Source organism: Typopeltis vanoorti, chromosome 12, assembly GCF_054136105.1.
Source record: "Typopeltis vanoorti isolate ZY-2024b chromosome 12, IOZ_Tvanoo_1.0, whole genome shotgun sequence".
Classification (NCBI taxonomy): Eukaryota; Metazoa; Arthropoda; class Arachnida; order Uropygi; family Thelyphonidae; genus Typopeltis; species Typopeltis vanoorti.
This window is the reverse complement of record NC_143560.1, coordinates 22,946,155-22,970,520: the sequence shown is the minus strand read 5'-3', so window position 1 is coordinate 22,970,520 and position 24,366 is coordinate 22,946,155. Positions and strand designations below refer to the sequence as shown.

Below are 24,366 nucleotides of genomic sequence, written 5' to 3'. Positions count from 1 at the left end.
TTTAATCTGAGTCTTGGGTCTGTATTAGTCCCAAGTGAGTGGAAAGAGGGGAAAATAGTTCCACTGCATAAAGGAGGTTCCAAGACTGCTGTTGCAAATTACCGACCGATCAGCATATCAGGAGTCATTGTCAAGGTTTTGGAGAAAGTAGTCAAGAGAAAAATACACGAATGGATAGATGAAAATGGGATACTGTATGGGGGACAGCATGGTTTTGTGAAGGATAAATCATGCCTCACTAACTTTCTTAAGTTTTATAACACAGTGATGGTTAAACAGGGTAAGGGTAATGGGTTTACAGTGATACTGCTGGACCTTGCTAAGGCCTTTGACAGGATACCACATGGAATTCTAATCATTAAACTGCAGCATATGGGGATGGATATAGGGTTGGTGAGATGGATAGGAGGGTGGTTGATGGAGAGATATCAGAGAGTAGTTTATTGAGGGGTAGAGTCCAAAAGACGGCCTGTGACTAGTGGTGTGCTGCAGGGTTCTGTTCTTGGACCACTACTGTTCAATTTGTTCATTAACGATATAGGAAAGGATCTGAAAGGAACTGTTCATTTGTTTGCTGATGATGCAAAGTTGGGTAGAGCAATAGTGAGTGCACAGGATGTCAAAATTTTGCAGGATGATTTGGATAGTTTGGAGGACTGGGCTAAGGAGAATGGATGTCAATTTAATGTGGCAAAGTGTAAGGTTATGCATTTTGGGGTGAAAAGATTAGCAGCAGTATATCACATTGGTGGAACCGTACTCCAGGAGATTGACGAGGCCAGAGATTTGGGAGTGTTAGTGGATAGGGATTGAAGTTTAAGGTGTACATCGCAAAAGTGGCTAAATCAGCTCATCAAATCACTTGGTTGCTGAAAAATATTTTAACAAGCAGAGACAAACAGGTTATTGTTCCTCTGTATCAAGCCTTGATAAGACCCCATCTAGACTACTGTGCCCAGTTATGGGCACCAGGGTTTCTTCTTGATGGGGAGGAGGTGGAGAGGATCCAGAGACGAATGACTAAGCTGATAGCAGGTCTGTGGAATGAACCTTATGAGAACAGGTTGAAGATTTGTGGGTTGAAAAAAATGGTTGATAGGTGGAAAAGGAGTGATATGATTGAGACATTCAAATTACTGAAGGGTTTCTATAAGATTAATCCAGAAGATATTTTTTAGAATAGGACTGGTGGTGGGAGGACTAGGGGCCATACATGGTAGCTGGGCAAGAGTGTGGTTAGCAGGGGTGTTAGAACTAGGTTTTTTACTTGGAGAGTGGTGAATGAGTGGAATAAGCTGCCAGAGTGTGTTGTGGGTGCTATGACTGTGAATGAGTTCAAGGCGAGGTATGATAGATACTGTGTGGATGTCAAATAGTTGCTCTTGACATGATATTAGGGCCTCCCTCGATGAGTCTGTCGACTCCTTGGAGTTTCCCGAGATAATAATAATAATAATAATAACATTTTCCTCATTTGCCCAATGCTGTATTTAGTCCCTCACTAATTTCTTCAAGACCTTAACAACTACTGATGACACACAAACTGGCCTATAATTAGACACTTCCACTCTGCTACCGCCTTTGTTGCAGCGGCACTATCTTACCTTCCTTCCATTCCTTGGGTATCTTTCCTGCAGCCAGACTTTTATTGAAGAGCCAGTTCAACGAAGCTGTCAGTTCTTTAGCAGATTCTCTCAAAACCCGTAGTGAAATATCATCCAGTCCCACAGCTTTACTGGTATTTAGTGTATTTGGAACACACTCTTCTCTCGCACCTCTAAACCCTGAACCTGCCATACTCTCTGCTATTATAACCTTCTTCTCCAGGATGAAATACTCCAATAAAGTGCTCATTGAACAACTCCACTATGTCCTCTGCATCAGTCACTCTATTCCCATTTTTATCCCGCAGTGTCATTCTTCACAATCATTTCTCCTCCTACTGGCCACATAGCTAAAATATTCCCTAGGATTTTCTTTGGATCTTAATGCCAATCTCTTCTCATATTCCAGCCTTCCTCACCATACTGGTCACTCTCCTGTCCTAAGTCTTATATTCTTTGTGTTTCTGCCCTCCACCCCCTCTCCTTAAATCTTTTCCATAATCTCTTTTTCAATTGCAGTTCCTGTTTGATATTATTTGTCATCCACTTTACACCAAATTGTGTCCTCTTCTTCACTCGTGGAATACAGCTTACTATCGCTGCTAACAAATATTCCTTCACAATTTCTCAAGCACTAGTCCTGGCCTTCCAATTCTGCCCTCCATGGAACTGCCCCTAGTTAATACCTAAGACTATTATAATCACCTGCCTTATATTCCACATACATTCCCTTTTCTTTGATATACCTGCACGTTTATTCATCTTCCAAGTCAAAACTACATGGTCACTCTCTCTAGCTGGTGAGAGAGATGTCATCTCACTTATTATCAGCTCTTCTGATGCTATGACCAAATAAAAAACTCTTGAACCTCTTGTTCTGTCTATTATATGTTGCCTAAGATATTTGTCCCTCAAGAATTCTCAAAATTCCATCCCATTATTACTACATGCATTTTCCTCTTCCCAGCTTATACTGCTGTAGTTAAAATCTCCATAACAATCATTCTTCTTGCACTTGCCAAGCTCAACTAAACATCTCCTGCTTCCCATCCTCTGTGCTCTCTGGTTTTTAGTAACACCCCACTAAATATCCTATCTTGGCCACTTCTTTCTCAGACCATATACTTTCAAAACCATTAGTGTCACTGCCTTCCAAAGCCTCCACTCTTAGAGGACATAAATCATCACTTATCATAAGCAGTACTCCACCACCACCACCACCACGTTTTCCTTTCCTATCCTGCTGAAAAATGCTCTACCCTGCCAGTTCAATTCCTGTTATTATATCATCCTCTGTCAGCTACGTCTCAGAGATCCCAATAATCTTTAACCAGGCTGATGCTATCAGTGCCACCAATTCATCTCCTTTATTGATTGGAATGAAGAATTAGTACTTTTTTTTTTATTCAAAAATATTTTGTCTTGAATTGTTCCTTTTCAAATCTCATTTTTGATGGTGTAATATGATGAGAACAATTGTATTGAACCACATAGTGACTGGCAGAAGTGTGTTGTTATTGTCCTTTTCCAGAATAAACCTGAAACTAGTCTTTGGCCAGATTTGTTTGGGAATGGTTAATCCAGGCTGATAAAAAACATTGTGGTGTGCCACCTGTAATTCCAGCATTGGGTGTATATATCACATACTAGTATTTATGGGTAATTCATAGAGAAAAGTTCTTTCATGAGATTTGCAGTTCAGTTTTATTAGTAGCATTAATTAGTACTTGCCTTGTGGCCTAAAGTGCCTTTTTTTTGTTTGTTTGTTATTAACATAAAGTATTCTGTTAATACTCACACTTAAATTTAATGGAATAAATGCAACACAGAGAAATAATTAAACAACAGGTTTAATCATTCTGATATTTTGTCTCTGTTACAGGGACAACTTCAGAAATACAATATTAAAACTGTAATAACATGCACAAAAAAAAACACACAAAACAATAAGTGGAAGAAATTAGACTATTTTCAACTTAGAGTCCTATGAGGAGCACCCTCTATGGCTGTCGCTAGCCTTAGCTTTTGGGCAGGAGACCCAAATTGAAGTTTCTGAAATCCTGGGAAGTTTAGATCAGGCTTGTTTGTTAAACATGCCTCTGATTCTAAAAAGATTCTTTCAGATATGCATTTGAAATTTTTCAAATTTGCACTGCCACACACACACAAATCTCATCAAACCATGCTTTAAACTCATTTACTATTTCTCACCACACTCTCAAGCATTGCTTTTTATCACCAACTGCTCTCTTCATGAAAACCTATTCCTCAAAACTCTGATTATTTGTACCTTTCTAATACAGCTTCCGGGGATGGCCTCTTGTTCTACCCTGTCTTCCTTAATTCAGTGAAAAATCTCTTCCACATTTAAACAGTAACAACCCCTTACCAACTTATATGTCTCAATTATATCACACTCCTCCTCTTCCCCCGTCTATGAGTCTCTGTAAATTGCATTTCCTCAATCCTTCTTCATACCCAACATTCCATGATGCCATTTTAGTAACCTTTCTCTGGATTCTTTCCAATATATCTCCCCCACCCTTGAAAACCAAATAACCAAATTTGCACACAGTAATTCATATGCAAACTGATAATGAAACAATAACTTCTTTTACTCTAATGTCATTGCTTCCTCATTACAAAGGGAATGAAATGTCCATTTCTCACAAAGTAGGCAAACTGACTTGTGCTTTAAATGGAAGAAATAATAACAATAATAAAAATTTGTGATAATTTATGCAACATACACAACCTTGGTATTGTACTGCCTAGAGCACATAATCCCAAAGGATGGGAGAGGATTGTCTTCAGCATAAATTAGAACACTTTTATATTAATTTAGTTTTCTTTTTAAAGCATATCCTTCTCTAGATTATTGTTTTGTTTGTTTATTTAGCAAAAAAAAAATAAGAAAGAAAGAAAGAAAAATAAAATTATTTCTTTTAGGCACTGTCTTTCAACAATGTCTCCAGGATCAGTAACAGGATCTAATGGAATTGGAAACAGAATAGTAGATTCCACAATAAGTAGTTTTGGAAGTCTTAATAATCTTCCAGTACATGTTATTCCTGATTCAGATCCTTATGCAGTACCAAACGACAAAGTAATATCAACTGAGGGATGCTATTCATGCAAAGTGAATGGTGTACGGCAAAAGAGAGAAAGCAAGAGTAACTTTACAACTAAATTTTACAGTAATACTTTTAATCCTTCTATAAATAAAGTGGTAACTTCTAAAGGACCGCGAAGATTGGAAAAGAGAGTATCTAACAGAATGGTAAATATATTTAAAATTTTATTAATAGGTAATAACTTGATTACTATAAGAATCTGTAAACAACAGATTCTTATAGTAAGAATCTGTAAACAACACATTACAAAGTAACATTAATAGAGTTTAAATGTTTTATGACAATTTCACATTCAGTCATCAGCTGATTAATCTTTTTACATGATTCATTTAGCCATTAATTCTTCATTTCAGTATTCATTTTCAGTAATTAACTAAATGCTCATATGAACCTTTCATCAAAGCAAATACACGATTCAATTTCAGTAAGGTTGAAGTGATTATTTTGTTATGGCTAAAGTCACCCTGAGAACATTCACTTCTCATATCTTAATCAATAGCAGAAGGAAAGAAATCATAAAATAAACTTCTCTACAGTTATCAAACTAATGAGACCTGAAAGTAACACTGCAAAAAACATACTGTTAGTTCTTCTTGCTAATCATATTTTAATATAGGCAGAAAGAACTCAGCAGTGTATGTGTGTAGGTAGGGAGAGAGAAATATCCTAATTTTATATTCACATCAAGAATGGCTTCACTCAGTAATAATTCACTTATTTGAAACTGCAGAGCAGGTGATAATGGCAAGTCTTTGGGGAGTAGCTTCAGGTGATACCATGGCATAAGATTCTACATGGAATGAATGCCAGTAGTGTATAGGTCAACAGGTGTTTGAAGGAAGCAGTATCAGATTGTATCCATGAGGATTAATCAGGTAGGAATTAAATGGATGAGGAGCTACAAAAGTAAATGAGTCTAGGTTTATGTGCTGGTTTACACTCATAATACAATTTAATAGAATAACTACAGCACAAAGAGAAATAATTAAACAGCAGGTTTTATCATTTCAATATTTTGTTTTTGTCACAGAGACATCTTCAGGAATACAATGTTAAAATTGGTAATAACCATAGTGGGTTCCACTCATAAGACTTTAGTCTTCATATAGACCAGTGGTGCACCCAGCAGGTGGGCCAAGGGGCCCTGGCATTCCCCAAAGAAAAAAGGGGAAAAAATACTAGAAAATTTTCCAAAAATCTTTTCCTAATTAAAATTAATTTTTTTATTTATGTTGTGTCGTGTCTTCTATTTCTATACTACTTATGAATTAGCGGCCACATAAGGTGGGAATATCCTATAGCTCTCAGGAATCGTGGCCACTGTCAACACAAGGCAAACGAAGTAGTGCTCGGGCAGACTGACTGCTACTTCCTTTGTCCGAGCCAGGCCAGGGGAGATCACAGGTATCATGTATTGGCAATCATTGCAAATGCTCGGTCATAGGCCTTATGCAATGCATAGCGTGTATTCTGAAATCATCTACTCAGCTCGACATTCCCAAGATTAAATCCTGAGTGTGCTACTGATATAGACTGATTTCATTTCTTCCACTTGCTGTTTCTTGTGTGTTTTTGTGTTATTTTTGTTTATTTTTGTGTTATTTATTTATTTTTTGTGTGTGTTATTACAATTTTAGCTTTGTATTTCTGAAGATGTCTCTATCACAGAGGTAAAATATTGAAATCATGAAACCTGCTGTTTAATTATTTCTCTTTGTGCTGTAGGTATTCTATTAAATTGTATTATTATTATATGACACCTCCAGGGAGTCCAAAGGGAGGGCACTTACTCTGCAGCTCTGTCTCTATCAACTGCTATGAACCGCAACTACCACCATCATCAGCTACACTAACACCATCTACTGCTCACCATCACCACCACCACTAGTATTTTCAAAGACAACCACAAACATCCATGCCCATAGTGGGATTTGAACCTGCAGCCTTTTGAGCAAATAGCAGATATGCTAACCGCTCAGCCAACCAGGCTGGCATTATGAGAGCTAAAAAAAGTGTTTTGGAGGGTATATAGGGAGAAAGATAATCTACAAGCTCACAAGTTATACAAGGCACAGGTAAGAAAATAAGGAAGAAAAGAAGGCTAAATCAGATTAAGAGAGGAAATTACCTGAGAACAAGCCAAAAAAAAAATCCCAAAGAGTCCCTGATGGATAAAAGAAAGAACATAGAATAAAAGGAAGAAAGGCAGAAACAGATGTATTGAGTTAATTAACTAATTTTGTTTAGTTAGTTAGTCAATATACTGCCATGGTCATCTTTCACACCATCATCCCTCCCAGCAAGTTTGTGTTATTAAAATTTTACCACATCAAGCTGGAAGCATCTGTTCAGACCATTTAGCCAGTTGGCATTTCCCCATATGCAGTCAACAGAAAAATTATCTCTACATTTTTCTTCCAAATCTAACCTTCCCAAAATTTAAATTACAGAATAATCCATAACTGTCTTCCCATAGATCTGGGGCACCTGATCATGCATTCTCAGAAAATATAATATTCAGAGCCTTTTCTCAGGGCTTAAGAAAGCCTTCTCAAGCATTCACCAAAACATGATTCTGGCATCAACAGTATTGCTTACTCCTGCAAATTGATACATTTTGGTCAAATGGAATAATAGCTAGTATTGAACTGTATGAACATAGAAATTATTATTGTTATTATTATTATACAGGTATCTCCATGGAGTCAGAAAACTTATTGCAGGATATCCATTATTCACACACTAGCCATTACTCACAACACATATCATACTTCTCCTTAAATTCATTCACTGAACGACCTCTGGCAACCTATTCCACCCATTCAACACCCTCCAATCAAAAAATCTAGTCCCGACACCCTTGCGAACCACACTCTTACACAGTTTTCATGGATAACCCCACATTCTTTCCCTTCCTGCATGTACTGAAAAAAAAAATCTACAGTTTCAGTCCTATAAGATGGTTTTAATAACTTATATGCTTCTTTCATGACACCTCTATCATGCCACAGTCAATATCACTTGTCTCTGGATCCTTTCAACCTTTTCATGAATCCACATATCCAGATCTGCACAACAGTAGTCAAGATATAGTCTTATTAAAGCTTTATATAGAGGAACAATAACTTCTCTATCCCTGCTTGCTTGCTTGTTCTTCAACAACCATGTAATCTGATGTACTGTTTTAGCTACCTTTGCAGTATGCTCTAAACTTCAACATCACATCAACGTGAAGTCATTAGCCTCTATATGCGTGTAGGATAGGGATGTGAATAAGGATGCAATACTCTATAGTGGACAGTATTGGTCTTTGTAAAGGGTAAGTCCTGTCTTAAAGCTTATTCATATTTTATAATAAACTGACAGCAGAATTGGATGAAGGTAATGCCTACAAACTTGACCAAGATATTAGACAGAATACCACATGAAAAACTATTACAAAAACTGGAGAGGATGGGAATGAATATGAGGTTAGTAGCATGGATGGGGGGATGGCTTGTGCACAGATACCACAGAGTAGTATATGGTGGAATGGAGTCTAGGAGAATGATGGTGACTAGTGGAATACGCCTCAGGGTTTGGTACTAAGGCCACTATTCTTTAATTTGTATATCGATGATAGAGGGAAAGATTTAAGAGGGGATATTCAGTTGTTTGCTGATGATGCAAAACTGGGGAGAGCAATAGCTGATAAAGGTGATGTAGATATCCTTCAGGATGATTTAAATAAATTGACATTGTGGACAAAGGATAACGATTGTCAATTTAATGTTGCAAAATGTAAAAGTTATGCACTTCGGCTTGAAAAGGTTGCATATGGTGTATCATATTGGTGGTATTGGTTTGCAAGAAATTGATAAGGCCAGCAACATGGGGATAATGGTGAACAAAGAGTTGAAGTTCAGTGAGCATATTGCAAAAGTTGGTAAAAAAATAGCTCAATAAATTACTTGAATGTTGAAAAAAAAACGCTAACAAGTAAAGATAAGGAAGTTATTATCTCTCTTTATAAGGATATGATTCGACCATATCTTGACTGCTGCACCCAGATTTGGTCATCTGGATTTCTTGGGGACCAGGAGGTGGTCAAAAGGATTCAGAGACAAGTGACCAAGATTGTGACAGGTCTGTGAAATACTCTCATGAGCATAGCTTGAATGTTTATGGGTTTCAAAGTTTAGTTGATAGGAGTAAAACAGGGAACTTGATAAAAATTTTAAGATATTAAGTGGGTTTTATAAGGTTAGTAAGGGTGTGTGTGGACCAGATTTTTATCATGGAGAGTGGTGAGTAAGTGAAATGGATTGCCAGAATTATTTGTGAGTTTCCTGATGGTGAATGGATTCAAGGAGAGGTATGATAGGATTTGTGTGTGTGATTCGGATCCTGCAATGAGTCTCCAGACTCCATGGAGATGCTGTAAAAATTATAATATATACAAGTAGCCCAATTGTGAAGGTATTTCACACACACAAACATTGTTTCTTACATTTGGATAAAGGATTAAACCAAGAACATAATTTCTTGGCATCTTTAATTTATGGTATAACCAAGTGGAAAAACACTTCCAACATCTGTCTCTAATCCAGAGTATTTTAATAATAAGTTGTGACAATGGAAGTTTATTTTGCACTTGGTTAGACTATAATAAATTTAGTTTAATCCTTTATCCAAGTGTAAGCAAACAAAGTTTGCACCTGAAAATATCTTCAGGACTGAGGTAAGGTGGTGCATCCCTAGGCAACTCGTAGCAAAGGTGGACCAAGCTCTCATCACTGTTTGTCTCAGTATCTCCCATAATGCAAAGCACATCTCCTTGCGGACATGTATGCTTCTATGCATTAAGGGAAGGGCCACTACTCAGACCGGTTTCGACTTTTGTATAGGTGACGCTGGCTCTAAAAATAAGACGATAAGACGATCCCAAAAGATCGCCCAACTCAGCATTGTTCCACTCAGTGACAGGCTCACCCCATCACCAAGAATAACTTCTCAGCATTGGCTCAACCCAGTGGCAGGCTCACCCTACCACCAAGCAGAGCCATAATCTCAGCTGTAGCCCCACTCAGAGACAGGCAAAAACCTACCACCAAGCAGAGCCTCTCAAATCAGAGCCACACCGGTTTCGACCTTTATTGAGGTCTCGTCAGTGGGAGGCAGACCCAGAGTGGTGATACTAAGGCAGAAGCAATAGAGAGGTCATATTTACCTATACAAGTTGCCAACCGGTGTACCAGCTTATTATTAAATTACTCTGGATTTAGAGAAAGATGGTGGAAGTTTATTTTGCACTTGGTTAGACTATAATAAATTTAGTTTAATCCTTTATCCAAGTGTAAGCAAACAAAGTTTGCGCCTGAAAATATCTTCAGGACCGAGAGCTTGGTCCACCTTTGCTACGAGTTGCCTAGGGATGCACCACCTTACCTCAGTCCTGAAGATATTTTCAGGTGCAAACTTTGTTTGCTTACACTTGGATAAAGCATTAAACTAAATTTCATCACTAAAAAACACACATACTAACCACAGTGATAACTTTTAATACTTAAATATTTCATCTCAAGAAGTGCTGAAGCCCTACTACACAGACTAAATTGAAACCACAATGACGTTCTTGCTATTCCTAAAGTATGGGAAATTGTCATACAAAATTCTGTAAAATAATCTTTATATATGTTAATTTTTTTTTCCAGTTATATTTTTAATTTACTTACACATTGCTGCATGCATATTGAGATTCCATTGTAATCATGCTCCTTAACTGTATGTTATTCCTAGTATTTATTGAATTACTATACTGATGATGTCCCAAGATACTTGGAATGAAATATTTATGTATTAAAAGTTATCACTGTGGTTAGTACCTGTGTTTTTTAGTGATGAATTCACCACAGGTTTCATTATATAAAAAATATATAAACTAAATTTATTATAGTCTAACCAAGTACACAGTAAACTTCCAACATCTTTCTCTAAATCCAGAGTAATTAGTAACAAGGTGGTACACCAGTTGGCAACTTGTATAGGTAAATATGACCTCTCTATTGCTTCTGCCTTAGTATCACCACTCTGGGTCTGCCTCCCACTGACAAGACCTCAATAAAGGTCGAAACTGGTCTGGGTAGTGGCCTTTCCCTTAATGCATAGCAGCCTACATGTCTGCAAGGAGATGTGCTTTGCATTATGGGAGATACTGACACAAGGAGTGATGAGAGCTTGGTCCACCTTTGCTATGAGTTGCTTAGGGATGCACCACCTTACCAGTCCTGAAGATATTTTCAGGTGCATACTTTGTTTGCTTACACTTGGATAAAGGATTAAACTAAATTTATTAAAGTTGTGACATCTTTTGACTACTTGTATGTGAAAGATTGACTTCTGCATTACTTGGTATCTCTTCTGGGTCTGGCTCCTGCTGATGATGCTTACTTCCTGCTGATAAAGAGGTTCTACTAGGTGGCAAGTTTTTGCCTGTCACTGGGTGGAACCACCACTGAGTTTCCTGACCTGAATCACTCCAGTGATCTTTTAGGATTACTCAGAGAGATTTAGATTGATGTGAAGTCATTAGACTCTATATACAAGTAGCCCAATCATGAAGATACTTCATGTATAAACATCATTTGCTTACTCTTGGATAAAGGATTGAACCAAGAATATAATTTATTGTCATCTTTAATTTATTCTAATTTCCCTTTTTTTTTTTTTTTTTAACTGTACTGGTTACTTTTCTAGCCTGAGCATTTGAGTATTAAGGCTGATTTACACTCATAATTAGATATATAATGGAATGAATACATTGCAGAGAAATAATTTAACACAGGTTTAATAATTCCTTGATTTCTCTGTCACAGAGATATCTTCAGGAATACAATCTTAAAATTGCACACATAAATACACAAAACAATAAGTGAAAGAAGTTGCACTAGAAGCCTAAAATCCTATGAGGGAATGTACTCTATGAGTGCTGTTGGCTAGCTTTGACTGTTGGGTAAGAAGTCTAAGAATTAATATTTGTTAAATCTTGGGAAGTTATCACAACCATATTTATTTAGATTAAGTCATCATCATCAAATTAATGATATATACTCTCACAAAATATAAGGATATTATTATTATTATTATTATTATTATTATTATTATTATTATTATTATTATTATTCACGTTTCCATGGAGTGAAAAAACTCATCTTGGGAGGTCCTTCCTAGAAAATACAAAATCTATCATACCATTCCTTGAACTCACTGGCTGTTCATGCTCTCACCACTGTATCAGGCAAGGCATTCCACAGTTCAACCTTGCAGGAATGGTCCCTTGTCCTTGAACTTTCCCCCTGTTCTGCCAAGCAAAAGAACTCCCCAGTGTCAACCCTGTAACTACCTCTCAAGAGTAAAAGTCTCAATCATATCACTTCTTCATCTTTTATCTACCAAATTCTGCGGTCCACATTCCCTCAGCTGATCCTCATAACCAACATTGTATAGTCCTGAAACCATCTTTGTTATCTGCCTCTGTACTCTTTCCACAGTTAACTTATCCCCCTTCAAATCCTGGGAATGAAATTTGAGAAAAAAAAAGTCCAAGTGTGGTCTGATCAGGCTTTATACAATGGAATGACAACACTTTTATCTCGGCAGGTCAGTGTTCTTCTCAGTATTGCAGCAATCCTCTTCACTATCTTTGCAATATGTTCCCTGAATTTCAGGTTTCTATCAATCATCACCCCCGATCTCTTTTTTCCTTTACTTCCTCCAACAGAGTATGCTGCTTCCCATCGATGTATCCCAAACTTCAAATTTAGACTTTGCATTTAGCTGAATTAAACTGGTACCTCCATTCATTTGTCCATCTGTCCAGTTTATTCAAATCCTCTTGCAGAAATGCCACATCTGCACAATTACTAATAACCCTTCCTAACTTCACATCATCTGCAAACAACTGAATATCCCCCTACAATCCACTGACAATACAGGTCCCAGTACTGAGCCCTGTGGGACCCCACTTATAATCTTCTGCCTCATTAATATTGTTCCACCATACACAACTCTCTGATACCTATCAGATAGCCAATCCTGAATCCAATTGACTAACCTGACATCTAAACCCATGTGCTGCAACTTAAATATCAGCTTATAATGTGGCACCCTGTCAAATGCCTTGCAACATATTATACTACTACATAAAAAAGTTAGATCATTACTAACTTCCTATGAATAATTTTCCTCCAAATTAATCTGTCAAAACTCTAATATTATCAGATCTTATATTTCAACTCATTCTAAGCCACATCTCACTGTATCAGTGCACCTAGCCCTTGGTCTTTCTCTGGGTCTTTTCTTGCCATTTTGGCAAACAAACACTTGTTTTACTAACCATTCCTCTCCCCATCTGTTTAAGTAACGATACCATCTGAGATTAACTCTGCTAATATATTCCTGAATGCTAACTGCAGTAGCGCACCCAGAGAGGGGGGTCCAAGGGGCCCTGTCCCCCTCCCAAAGAAAAAGGAAAGAAAACACTAGAAATTTTTTTTTAAATCTTTTCCTAACTGAAATTCATTTTTTTATTTATGTTGTGTCGTGTCTTCTATTTCTACTTATGAATTAGTGGTCACATAAGGTGGGAATACCCTATAGCTCTCGGGAATCACTGCCGCTGTGAACGCAAGGCGAACGAAGCAGCGCTCGGGATGACCGAGCACTACTTCGTTTGACGGGTCGGGCTAGAGGAGATTATGGTTATCATGTATTGGCAATCACTGCAGATGCTCAGTCATAGGTCGTATGCAATGCGTAGTGTGTATTCTCAAATCGTCTACTCAACTCGGCCTCCCCCCCCCTCACCAAGATTAAATCATGAATGCTTGGCCCCCTCCAAGATTAAATCCTGAGTGCGCCACTGGCTAACAACATCAAGTTCTTTCCTGATATGCCTTGTCTTAAGCTTTTCATGAACTATTGAAGTTAATACTAGCTGTGGACTTCACAACCATGACCATCTCGAGGATAAGGTGGTTGGCCCTATGCTTCCCAGTGGGTTTCATGTCTGTAGAAATGTGTGTTTACGGTACTGGTTTGCCTGTTCTAGGGGATGAAAAACCTAAGTTTCCAGGCGGAAAAAAAAAAACCTACCTCCATATGAGACTGGCTAGCTTACCTTTAGTTGAAAGAGACCAGATAAAGGTTCCTTACATCTTGAACGGGAATCGAACCGACCAAAGGGCTTCGTTGATACAAACTAAGCCACAGAGACTCTCTTTCCTGATATCCTCATTTTTAATATGATATTGCCATTGATGTCATCTGGCAACGTCATATTAAAAATGATGAAAATCAGGAAAGAGAGCCTCTGTAGCTCATTTTTCAACTACTTCGGGCCAAGGTGTCACATTTTTTAGATTAAGTTGTGTTTTTTTTTTTTTAATCTGCTGCTGATTCTAAAAAAAGTCTTTCAAGTTTGTATTTACTGCAGTGGAGCATAGTCATTTTTTTTTCGTTTGATTCTATGCAAGGTATCCAGGGCATGACCAATGAGAATGTGTTGCTCAGAGACTGCTCTACTGATAAACTAATTCTGACTCAACTAATTCTCAGAAAAAAAACATAAAAAATGCTTCTAAAAAATGTGACATCTTGATCTGAAGTAGTTGAAAAATTCAAACTGTTTAGTTTCTGACCATGGATATATAATTTACCTAAATTTCATAAACCCAATAACCTTCTTTTACTATAGTAGATGCTACTGACTCTCCCTCCTTTAAATTAGCCAAATAGTCCATAAATCTTTAACCTCACTCACTGACCATACTTCATCTTATACACTGGTGTCCAAAAGCTAAGGATTAACTGCATTTTTTACCTATATATATATATATATATGAAAAAATTTTCATGACTACAGCCAAATGTAGACATAAATTTATTGCCAGCATACAAATAAATTATATTACACAAAAAATGTATTATTAATTTTATGCAAATTAAAATGCAATATGCTTTTGGAAAAAGTTAGAAATTTCCTAAGGATGTAGTTAAGGAATTAATGTAAAGTGCTTACAGAAAACTATGCAGAGAAATATTTCAGTATGGAACATGTCCACCCTGAACTGTGATGGAGCTCTACCAATGCCATACCATGCTTAGCACACTATGTGATTCAGGGGTTCTTGAGAAAAATGGCCCACTCCTCCTTCACAGCAAGGTTAAGGCCATGTTTGTTTTCTGGAGGGGAATTTCAGACAGCAATGTGTCTCCCTATTGCATCCCAAATGTGTTCTATACAGTTGAAATCTGGGGAACATGCCGACCACTTAATTTGATTAATATCCTCAGTCTCCAGAAGTATCTCTGCTGCTTGTGTATGTTGTGGTGTGGCATTGTCATCCATAAAAATGAATTCTTTGCCTACAGCACCATGGAGCAGTCGAACATGATACTGAAGAACTTCATTGCAATATCATTCAATAGTCATAGTCCCTTTCTCCAGAACTTGTAGTTTGATGCTTCCATTAAGCATACCTCCCCACACCATGACCTCAGCACTGCCATATCTATCCTTTTCAAGAACATTCTCACGATGGGAAGTAGAACCACCTTTCATGCCAGATCAAGTGTCATCTAGAATCAGAGGAAAGACTAAAATGACTCTCATTTGTAAAGAGTACATTAACCCATTGGTGTCTTGTCCAATTTTTATGGATACATCATCACTGAAAGCATGCTCCAGATGATCTGTGGATAAAGGGACGTAAACTACAGGCCTTCTGCCATATTATTATTATTATTAAGAGAGACCTCCAGGGAGTCAGAGACTCATCGAGGGAGGCCACATACTACACACACCAGCTATCATACTTATTCTTGAATTCACTCACAACATTCCAAAGGCAATCCATTCCAATCACTCACCACCCTCTGAGAGAAAAATCTAGAAATTACACCCTTCTTGGCAGCCTTTATTCTCAGCTTCCAAGGATGCCCTCTCGTCCTTTCCCCACCCACCATAAATTGAAAAATTCCATCAATTGAAATCCTGTATGACCCTTTCAGACGTTTGTAAGTCTCAATCATATCACCCCTCTTTCTCCTGTTTGCTAGTGTCTGCAGTCTACAAATTCTCAATCTGTTTTCATAATCAGTATTCCACAATCCTGATATCATTTTTAACACTCTCCTTTGTACTCTCCCCAATATATCAGAATCACAATGGAAACTAGGAGACCAGACCTGCACACAATAGTCCAAGTGAGAAACAGGGCCTTGTAAAGAGGCAAAATAACATTCTTATCTTTACATGTGAATGTTCGTTTCAGCATTGCAATTATCTTTTGAGGTGTATTTGGAATCTTTGCCACATAGTCCCTAAACTTCAACTTCCAATCTATTAACACTCCAAGATCCCTAGCTTTATCAGTTTCTTCTAGCCTAATCCCACCAATATAATATGACATTGAATATCTAATCATGCTGAAGTGAATGACTTTACATTTACTGACATTGAACTGACACCCATTTTCCCATGCCCATAATTCCAGTCCTATTCAGATCATTCTGCAAAGACTGCATATCAGAAGCATTCCTGATTACCCTACCTATCTTTGCATCATCAGCAAATAGCTGTATGTTACCTGTCAAATCCTTCCCAATATCATTAATGTCTTCTTCTTCTTTGGTGCATCAATCTGAAAATTGGTAAATATAGCAGCACATCACAACATCCTGTCTTGTGACTTCCTTTTTATCTCTTCATAACTCTTAGTGCTAGTTAGAATCATTATGTTATTTATATATGAAATTCTTGGTCTGCCTCGTGGCCTCTTTCCTACAGTCCCCTCCATTATTTCTGTAATCAGTCCCCCATGCCTCAAATGGTGTCCAATTAGCTTTTTCTTCTCTTATTGATGTGTTTCATTAATGACTGCTCTTCATGAACTATATTCAGAACTTCTTCCTTACTTTTCTTTTCTGTCCAACTAATTTTCATCATTTTTCTCCAGCACCAAAGTTCAAATGCCTCCAACTTTTTCATGTCTTGTTTTGTTAGAGTCCAGGCCTCACAACCATATAATGCAATGCTCCATATGTATGTTTTCACTAGCCTTTTTTTGAGCTGGATGCTAAGTCCTTTACTGGTAAAAATGTTTCTTCTGTTATAGAATGCTTTTTTGGCTAGGATTATTTGTGCTTTAATATCCGATTGGTTTCTTCCATCTTCTGTGATAAGACTTCCAAGATATTTAAAAGAGGATACCTGTTGTAGTAGGTTATTATTTATTTCCAGGTTTATTTTCATTGGATTTGCTTTACTTGTAATTAATAATTTTGTTTTCTTATAATTAATTTTTAGGCTGTACTGTGTGAAGATTTCTTCCATCTTTGTTAGGGTGGCTTTCAGTTTGTTTTCGTTATCAGCTAAAACTGCTATATCATCTGCAAACTGTAGCCAGTTAATATCAATTCCATTTATCTTAATTCCGGTTTCTATTAGTCAATCATTAACGTACAGATTGAATAACAGTGGACCAAGCACTGATCCTTGTGGTACACCACTTTTTTTTTTTTTTTTTGTACTGGTTATGGTCAGTACTACCCTTACATCACGTCCAGACTTGATATAGACCTAAGCCTTTACAAGTGTTTTACCCTATGCCTGTTCTAGTTATCATTGTAGTCATTCTCTGGTGGCAACGGCATGCCACCAGTGTGCCCTGTAGGGCCCTCAAGGAAAGAACTTTTATATCCTTCTGCGTAAGCCCAAGCTGTTTTAAGTCCTTATAACTATCTGCACTCCATACGCCATGTAAAGCGATGGTGGCACTGGTAAACCTCTGAGTTGTCCCATGCTCCTACCGTATCTGACTAACTAGATCTTCATTATTTTTATAATAATTTACTTTATTATTATGGCTATAGGCTAGTGGGCACTCTGTTCCCACCACCTGGGCATCAACTACCCAAACATCACCATCTCTTTTAATCACTAAGTCTGGCATAAGTTATGCAAACCCACGGTGATCCTATAATGTGGTTCCACCGCAGTCTCCCAACCTTTGTTCTTAAAGCAGTTGTTCAGAATGGAGACCACGGCATAATGCCTCCTCACGTGGATCCCCATGGGTGTGGAAGCAACACTGGGCTATATGAGACAGTGTCTCACTGTAGTGGCAGCCAGCCCTACAGTTGGAGTCGTCACTACCCCATCAAGCTGTGTGGGCTTGAGTAGGCAGGGCATTGATCCTCATCCTGATAAGGTCAATATACTCGAACCCAGGGAGGAGTCTGGTGCCATCCCTTACCCAATCATGCTAGGGAGGCACCAGATATGACTCTTTTAAAGGAGCACCATCTACAGAACAGTGCAACAGAGATGCCCATCTCTTGTGTTCTGCGGGTGCTGACTCGATTAAAGTACCTTGATAACGAGACCAGCCTTTAGCCCGCCTAAAGTCTTCTTGTATTAATGGGCTATAGAAAGCCTCTCTGCAGATGGGAGAAGAAGATAGTTCTAACTGCACGATTCTTGACAGCCGCAGGCATTGGATCAGCCATCTAAGTGATGGAACCCCAAGCCCACCATCCTTCACCCTCGCATGGAAATATGCAGTAGGAATGTCAGGCGGCAGTCAGAGCCATGATCTCACATCTAAATGAATAGCCCTGTCCATTTGGGACAGTACTGAGATATATGTCCTACCAAGCACCATCTTGTGGTAAAAGCGAGGTAGGAGATAGTGGGAAAGGAGAAACAGTCTTTGCTGGGGGCTTGAGAGGAGCTTTCCTCAAAGAAGCAATCACAGCTTCTAGGATAGAAGGGACAGAAGACCTTCACTTTGGGGTGAACATGATACCGAGGTATCTCCACTCTTCCAGGATGGTCAAAGCATGCAACGGCTCCCGTGCAGGGAAAACTCTATAGTCTTGACCTTAAACTTCTTGTCACGACCAGAGGGAACAAGAGCTAAAGAACAGGACTTCTCTACATTGATAGAAAGGCCTCGAATAGCGAAGAAGTAAACTACTTGGTCAAGGAGTTCCTGCAAGCCTATCTTAGTAGAGGCTACGAGAATAAGATCGTCCGCAAAGGCCATAGCATTAAAGGAAGAAGCGCCTAGAGAGTAGGCTATATGGCTACGAAAAGAATGAAGAAACTCATCTGTGATGCAGTTAAAGAAAAGCGGAGATAGAGGATCACCCTGGCGAACACCCCGCACTGCGGGAATAGAAGTTGCACGGGACCCTGTAGTGATAGTGATGGAGCTACCCAAGTATAGCTCCATAACATAAGAAAGAAAAGGTTCTGGACATCCAGCAATAGACAGCGCTCGAAGGAGAGCAGGAAGCAAGATGCTATCAAAGGCCTTTTGGATGTCCAGCGATGCCATATATAGAGGCTTAAGGTGGCGTCGGGAATCAGAGAGAAGAAAGAAGATATATATTCTCGGCACAGCCATCTGAAGGGATAAAAGCTCTCTGTCTATAATCATGCTGTATATGTTGCTGAAGTCATTTAACTAATATTTTATGATAGAGTCTAAGTAACACAGGGAGATGGTAATAGGTCTAAAGTCTGATGCACAGTTTGAAGTTTCTTTCTTCGGAATGAAGATAGTTCTTGAAGCACGTAAGTATGGTGGTATTATTTTACTGGAAAGGAGAATGTCCACTAAGTCTTGAAGAATCTTCAATGGCACCTTACGAAGCCTAGACACAAGAAAGCCATCAGGTCCAGAGGCAGAGAAATTGGATGGAAGAGCTGCTTTAATCTCCTGGATGGAGGCAGGCTGGTATATTTGAATGGCAGGAATTGACCTCAATATCGTAGTGTGGAGGTGGAGCAGAAAAGACTGTACTCCAGAATTTGACAAAATCATCATGTAAGTCTGCTAGAGGGGGAAGCACCGTCAAGGATGGTTTTGGCACATTGCCCTCTATTCTTTTTATAGAGAGCCTGCATAGCTGCATAGGCTCTCTTCCTCTGCTTCCTATTTGACAACGTCATTGTAGAATGAGACGTAGGCTGATGTTGATGAGGCATGAAGTGTTCAGAGAATTCAGCATGAAGGCAGTCATTCAACTGATCTGTGATATCCATTCCCAGAAGGTGAGTCTGGATGAGATATTTAAGAATTTGATGGTTATATTCTGGAAGAGGAAGATCATCTAGAGATGATGTCAGTCTGAGAATCAAAGCCTCTTCTTCAACAGCAGGATGGTGGCTGGAAGATGGAGAGGCAGGGACAGGAGATACAGAGATATTACCTGTCCCTACCTGTGGCGTCTGTGACACTTGATGGCATCCAAGGATCATAATGGGAACGCCTTAAATAAAGCCTCATTGATTTTCTTTATCCCTCGAGCCGTCAACTCAATCTCACAAGTGGCGAGGATCTTTTCTTCTTCGGCAGTCCAATGTGCTTTGACACACTCTGTTCTTATTGCAGCATTGGTTTCGGCTGGATGTTTCGAGGTGCAATGCATGCCAAGGCCAACTGCAGTAGAGAATGCATGATCGCAGACCTGACATACGAAGTGTCTGAGATTGGGAACTCCTTGACCGCCAGAACAAGCATGATGAGAACTTGAATAAATGGGTTGATGACAGTCTTTGCAGCGCTTTCTTTTAACTTTCTTTCTGAGGATGCCGTTGGGACAGGTGGCAGGATCACCTCCAAAAAATTTACCTGCCAGGGCTGCTAACCCTGGAAGGGAGGAATAGCGTAGCATGCCAGTCAGTCACCCGAAGGTGTCCAGGAATCGCCCCTAGGAGGCCGCTTACTGCCGCACTTGTGAAGTGTCTCAGGGGATGTGCAAGCCAAGACAACAACGCTTCAGATTCCCAAACCTTGGGTTTTTAAACCTTACAGACTCAGATCCCCCATATACCACTTTTTGATATCTGTCAGTCAGCCATCCTCTTATCCATGCTAATATTGTATAACCAACCCATTTTCTCCAATTTATGCAGCAGTCTGCCATGCTGTATTTTGTCAAAAGCCTTAGCAAAATCCAAAAGTATCATGGTGTATCCATTCCCCTTGTCTAGTTCAATGGTAACACTGTTATAGAATGTGAGCAAATTGCTAAAACATGACCTTCCCTTAATAAACCCATGTTGTTCATTGCAAAGTAGATATTCACTGTCAACCCATTTCTGAATCCAGGCCTAATATAAGCTGACGTTTTGCATATATCATGCCACAGTTTACCGAGATATCTGTGTATCTGTGCTTGAATGGAACTGACTTGCAAACTGACCTGCTGTGGTGTATCAATTACATTTTGCTGTTATAACCAAAAAATCTGTCTCCATACTCTGTGGTAGAGCAAGAGCAACCTCTTAGCAAACATCTGGAACACATTACATTGGTTTGAAATGCTACCCAGTGCCTGGATACAACACTATGTGAGATTCCAAACTCTCTGGCAATATCTAGAAACACATCCACTGCCACAACTATGGTCATTCCGGTCTCGCTGATTGTGCCTTGGATATCTTGAACAGAATCAAATGGGAAAAAAAGCACTGAGCTTCACCTGAGCCCTATATTCCTCATGCATCTACTCTCTACCTCTCTTTAGTTCTGTTGGATTTTCCATCTTTTTTGCACAGATTTATTTATCTTTCTCAATCATTCTCGCTATAGATATACAGTTTGCCACTGATGCTAACAAATATTTCTTAACTAGTTTTTGCATTAGTGATATTTAATTATTATTATTATTAAACCAGATCCCATGGAGTCAAATTATTCTTGTAAAAACCCCTCAGTATTGAATGTCTCAATCATATCACCCCTTTTCTGCCTATCAACCAATTTCTTTAACCCACAGATCTTCAACCTGTTCTCGTAAGGTTCATTTCATAGACCAGCTACCATCTTGGTCACTTACTTCTGGATCCTCTCTACCTCCTCCCCATCAAGAAGAAACCCTGGCACCCAGATCTGGGCACAATAGTCAAGATGGGGGTCTTATCAAGGCTCGATTTAGAGGAACAATAACCTGCTTGTCTCTGCTCATCAAACTATTCTTCAGTAACCAAGTGATCTGATGAGCTGATTTAGCCACTTTTGCTATGTGCTCCCTAAACTTCAACTCCACCAACTATCCACCAACACTCACAATTCTCTGGCTTTGTCAATTTCCTGGAATACAGTTCTACCAATATGGTATACTGCTGCTAATCTTTTCACCCAAAATGCATAACCTTACGCTTTGCCACATTAAACTGACATCCATTCATCTTAGCCTAGTCTACCAATCTATTCAAATCATCCTGCAAAATTTTGACATCATGTGCATTTACTATTGCTCTACCCAACTTTGCATCATTGGCAAATAAATGAACAGTTCCTCTCAGATCCTTTCCAATATCATTAATGAACAAATTAAATAACAGTGGTCCAACAACAGAACCCTGCAGCGCACACCACCACTAGTCACAGGCCTTCTTTTGGACTCTACTCCTGAATAAACTGCTCTCTGATATCTCTCCATCAACCACCCTACTATCCATCTCTTTGGAACTTATATTTCTTGAATAACTTGGATCTGTAAAAAGAAGACTTTATGGATGCAGTACAAGATAGAGCATCATAATCAGTTGCATAAGTAGTACAAAGACCAGGCCAAGACGATGAATTAGTTGGTTAGAACAGCAAAATTGCAGTATGAGAATGACATTAGCCAGTTGGGACACAGAAATCCTAGAAAGTTCTTGTGACATGTGGTAAGTGAAAGAGAGAAAGAATGATTATGGGTGGATGACGTCAGTGAATGAAAACTGTAAACTGATAACTGCAGAGGATATAGTTGAGATATTCAGTGTCAGGATATTTCACCCTCATAAACGTGATGTCATTAGGGACTTTAGTTTATATGGTATAGTGAAGAGGGGACTAAAGGTGAGTAACAGGAGGTATATGAGGAATTGAGTAAACATTATGTTAATAAGGCAATAAGATGACAAACATCACAACTGTCTTAATGGATTGCTCAAGTGAACAGCATTCTTGGCATACTTGTTTGATTTAACAAGAATCTTGCAACAGGACAAATCTCATAGGAGTGGAAAGAGAATAAAATTGTACCACTTCAAAAGGGGATAATAAGACTGGAGCTACAAATTATAGACTAGTCTTTGTGTTTGCAATTGTGGTTAAGGTGTTGGAGAGATTGGGCAGGCTCAGATTCGCAACTGGGATTCAAGATTGACTGTCCAATAAGTATCAGAGAGTTGTGTATGGTGGGGCAGTTTCAAGGAGGCAGAAAGTTACAAGTGGGGTCCCACAGGACTCAGTACTGGGACCTATATTGTTTAACCTTTATATTAATGACATTGTCAGTGGATTACAAGGGGATATTCAGTTGTTTGCAGATGATGTGAAGCTGGTAAGGTTTATTAGTAATAGTGCAGATGTGATAGCCCTGCAAGAGGATTTGAATAAGCTTGACAGATGGGTAAATGAATAGGAGTTGTTGGTTTAATGCAGCAAAATGTAAGCTCTTGAGGTTTGGGACACATCGATGGGATGCTGCATACTCTATTGGAGGAGCTATACTGGAGGAAGTGGGGGGGACAAGAGATCTGGGGGTTGGTGATTGATAGAAACCTGAAATTCAGGGGACATATTGCAAAGGTGGTGAAGGTAACACAGAGGATTGCTGCAATACTGAGAAGAATGCTGACCTGCAGAGCTAGAAGACTTATCATTCCATTGTATAAGACCCTGATCAGACCACACTTGGGCTATTGTTCTCAGATTTGGTTCCCAGGATTTGAAGGGGATAAATTAGCTGTGGAAAGGGTACAAAGGCCGATAACAAAGATGGTTTCAGGACTGTACAATGTTAGTCATGAGGATTGGCTGAGAAAATGTAGACTGCAGAATTTGGTGGATAGAAGAAGGAGAGGTGATATGATTGAGACTTTTAAACTGTTGAGAGGTGTTTACACGGTTGACACTGGGGAGTTCTTTCACTTGGTTGAACAGCGGGAAGGAGTGATGGCAAGGGGCCATCCCTGGAAGTTACGAAAGGAAACTGTGAGCAAGAGGGTGAGGAATGGTTTCTTTGCATGGAGGGTGGTTGAACCATGGAATGCATTGCCTGATAGAGTGGTGAGAACGAGATCAATGAGTTTAAGGAGTGGTATAATAGACTTTGTGTTTCCTAGGAAGGACCTCCCATGATGTGTCTTGATAGACTTTGTGTTTCCTAGGAAGGGCCTCTCATGATGTGTCTTTTGACTCCATGGAGGCCTGAATAATAATAAATAATAATAATAATATGCTCTGTGATAATCAGCATGAGTTTGTTAGAAGGAAGCCATGTTTTAGCAATCTGCTTATGTTCTACAATAAAGTGACAAATTCATTGGACAAAGAAGAAGAATGTACAGTGATGTATACTTCTCCCTTCTCCCTAGCTGACAATTAAATTGGATCAGATGGGGATAGATAAGAAATTAGTGAATTACATAGATGACTGGGGACATATTGCATATATGTATTGGCACACTGTGAATTGGGGGTGGGGAGGTATATCAAAAGACAAAATTAATGATGTTTCAGAACAATATAATATGAGTATATCAAAAATAAAGACAAAAATAATGGCTTTCAAAGGAG

At 38.8% G+C, this 24,366-nt stretch overlaps 1 protein-coding gene across 1 annotated transcript in view; it reads left to right on the top strand.

Annotated features, from left to right (window-relative positions):
• The window catches only part of LOC150100631 (fibrillin-1-like), a 1,594,375-nt gene that overhangs the window by 1,533,090 nt on the left and 36,919 nt on the right, over window positions 1-24,366 (top strand). Inside the window, exon 65 of the mRNA XM_090401848.1 lies at window positions 4,554-4,884. Coding sequence (XP_090257974.1) covers window positions 4,554-4,884 — 331 coding nt within the window. The remainder of the gene's footprint in view (window positions 1-4,553; window positions 4,885-24,366) is intronic.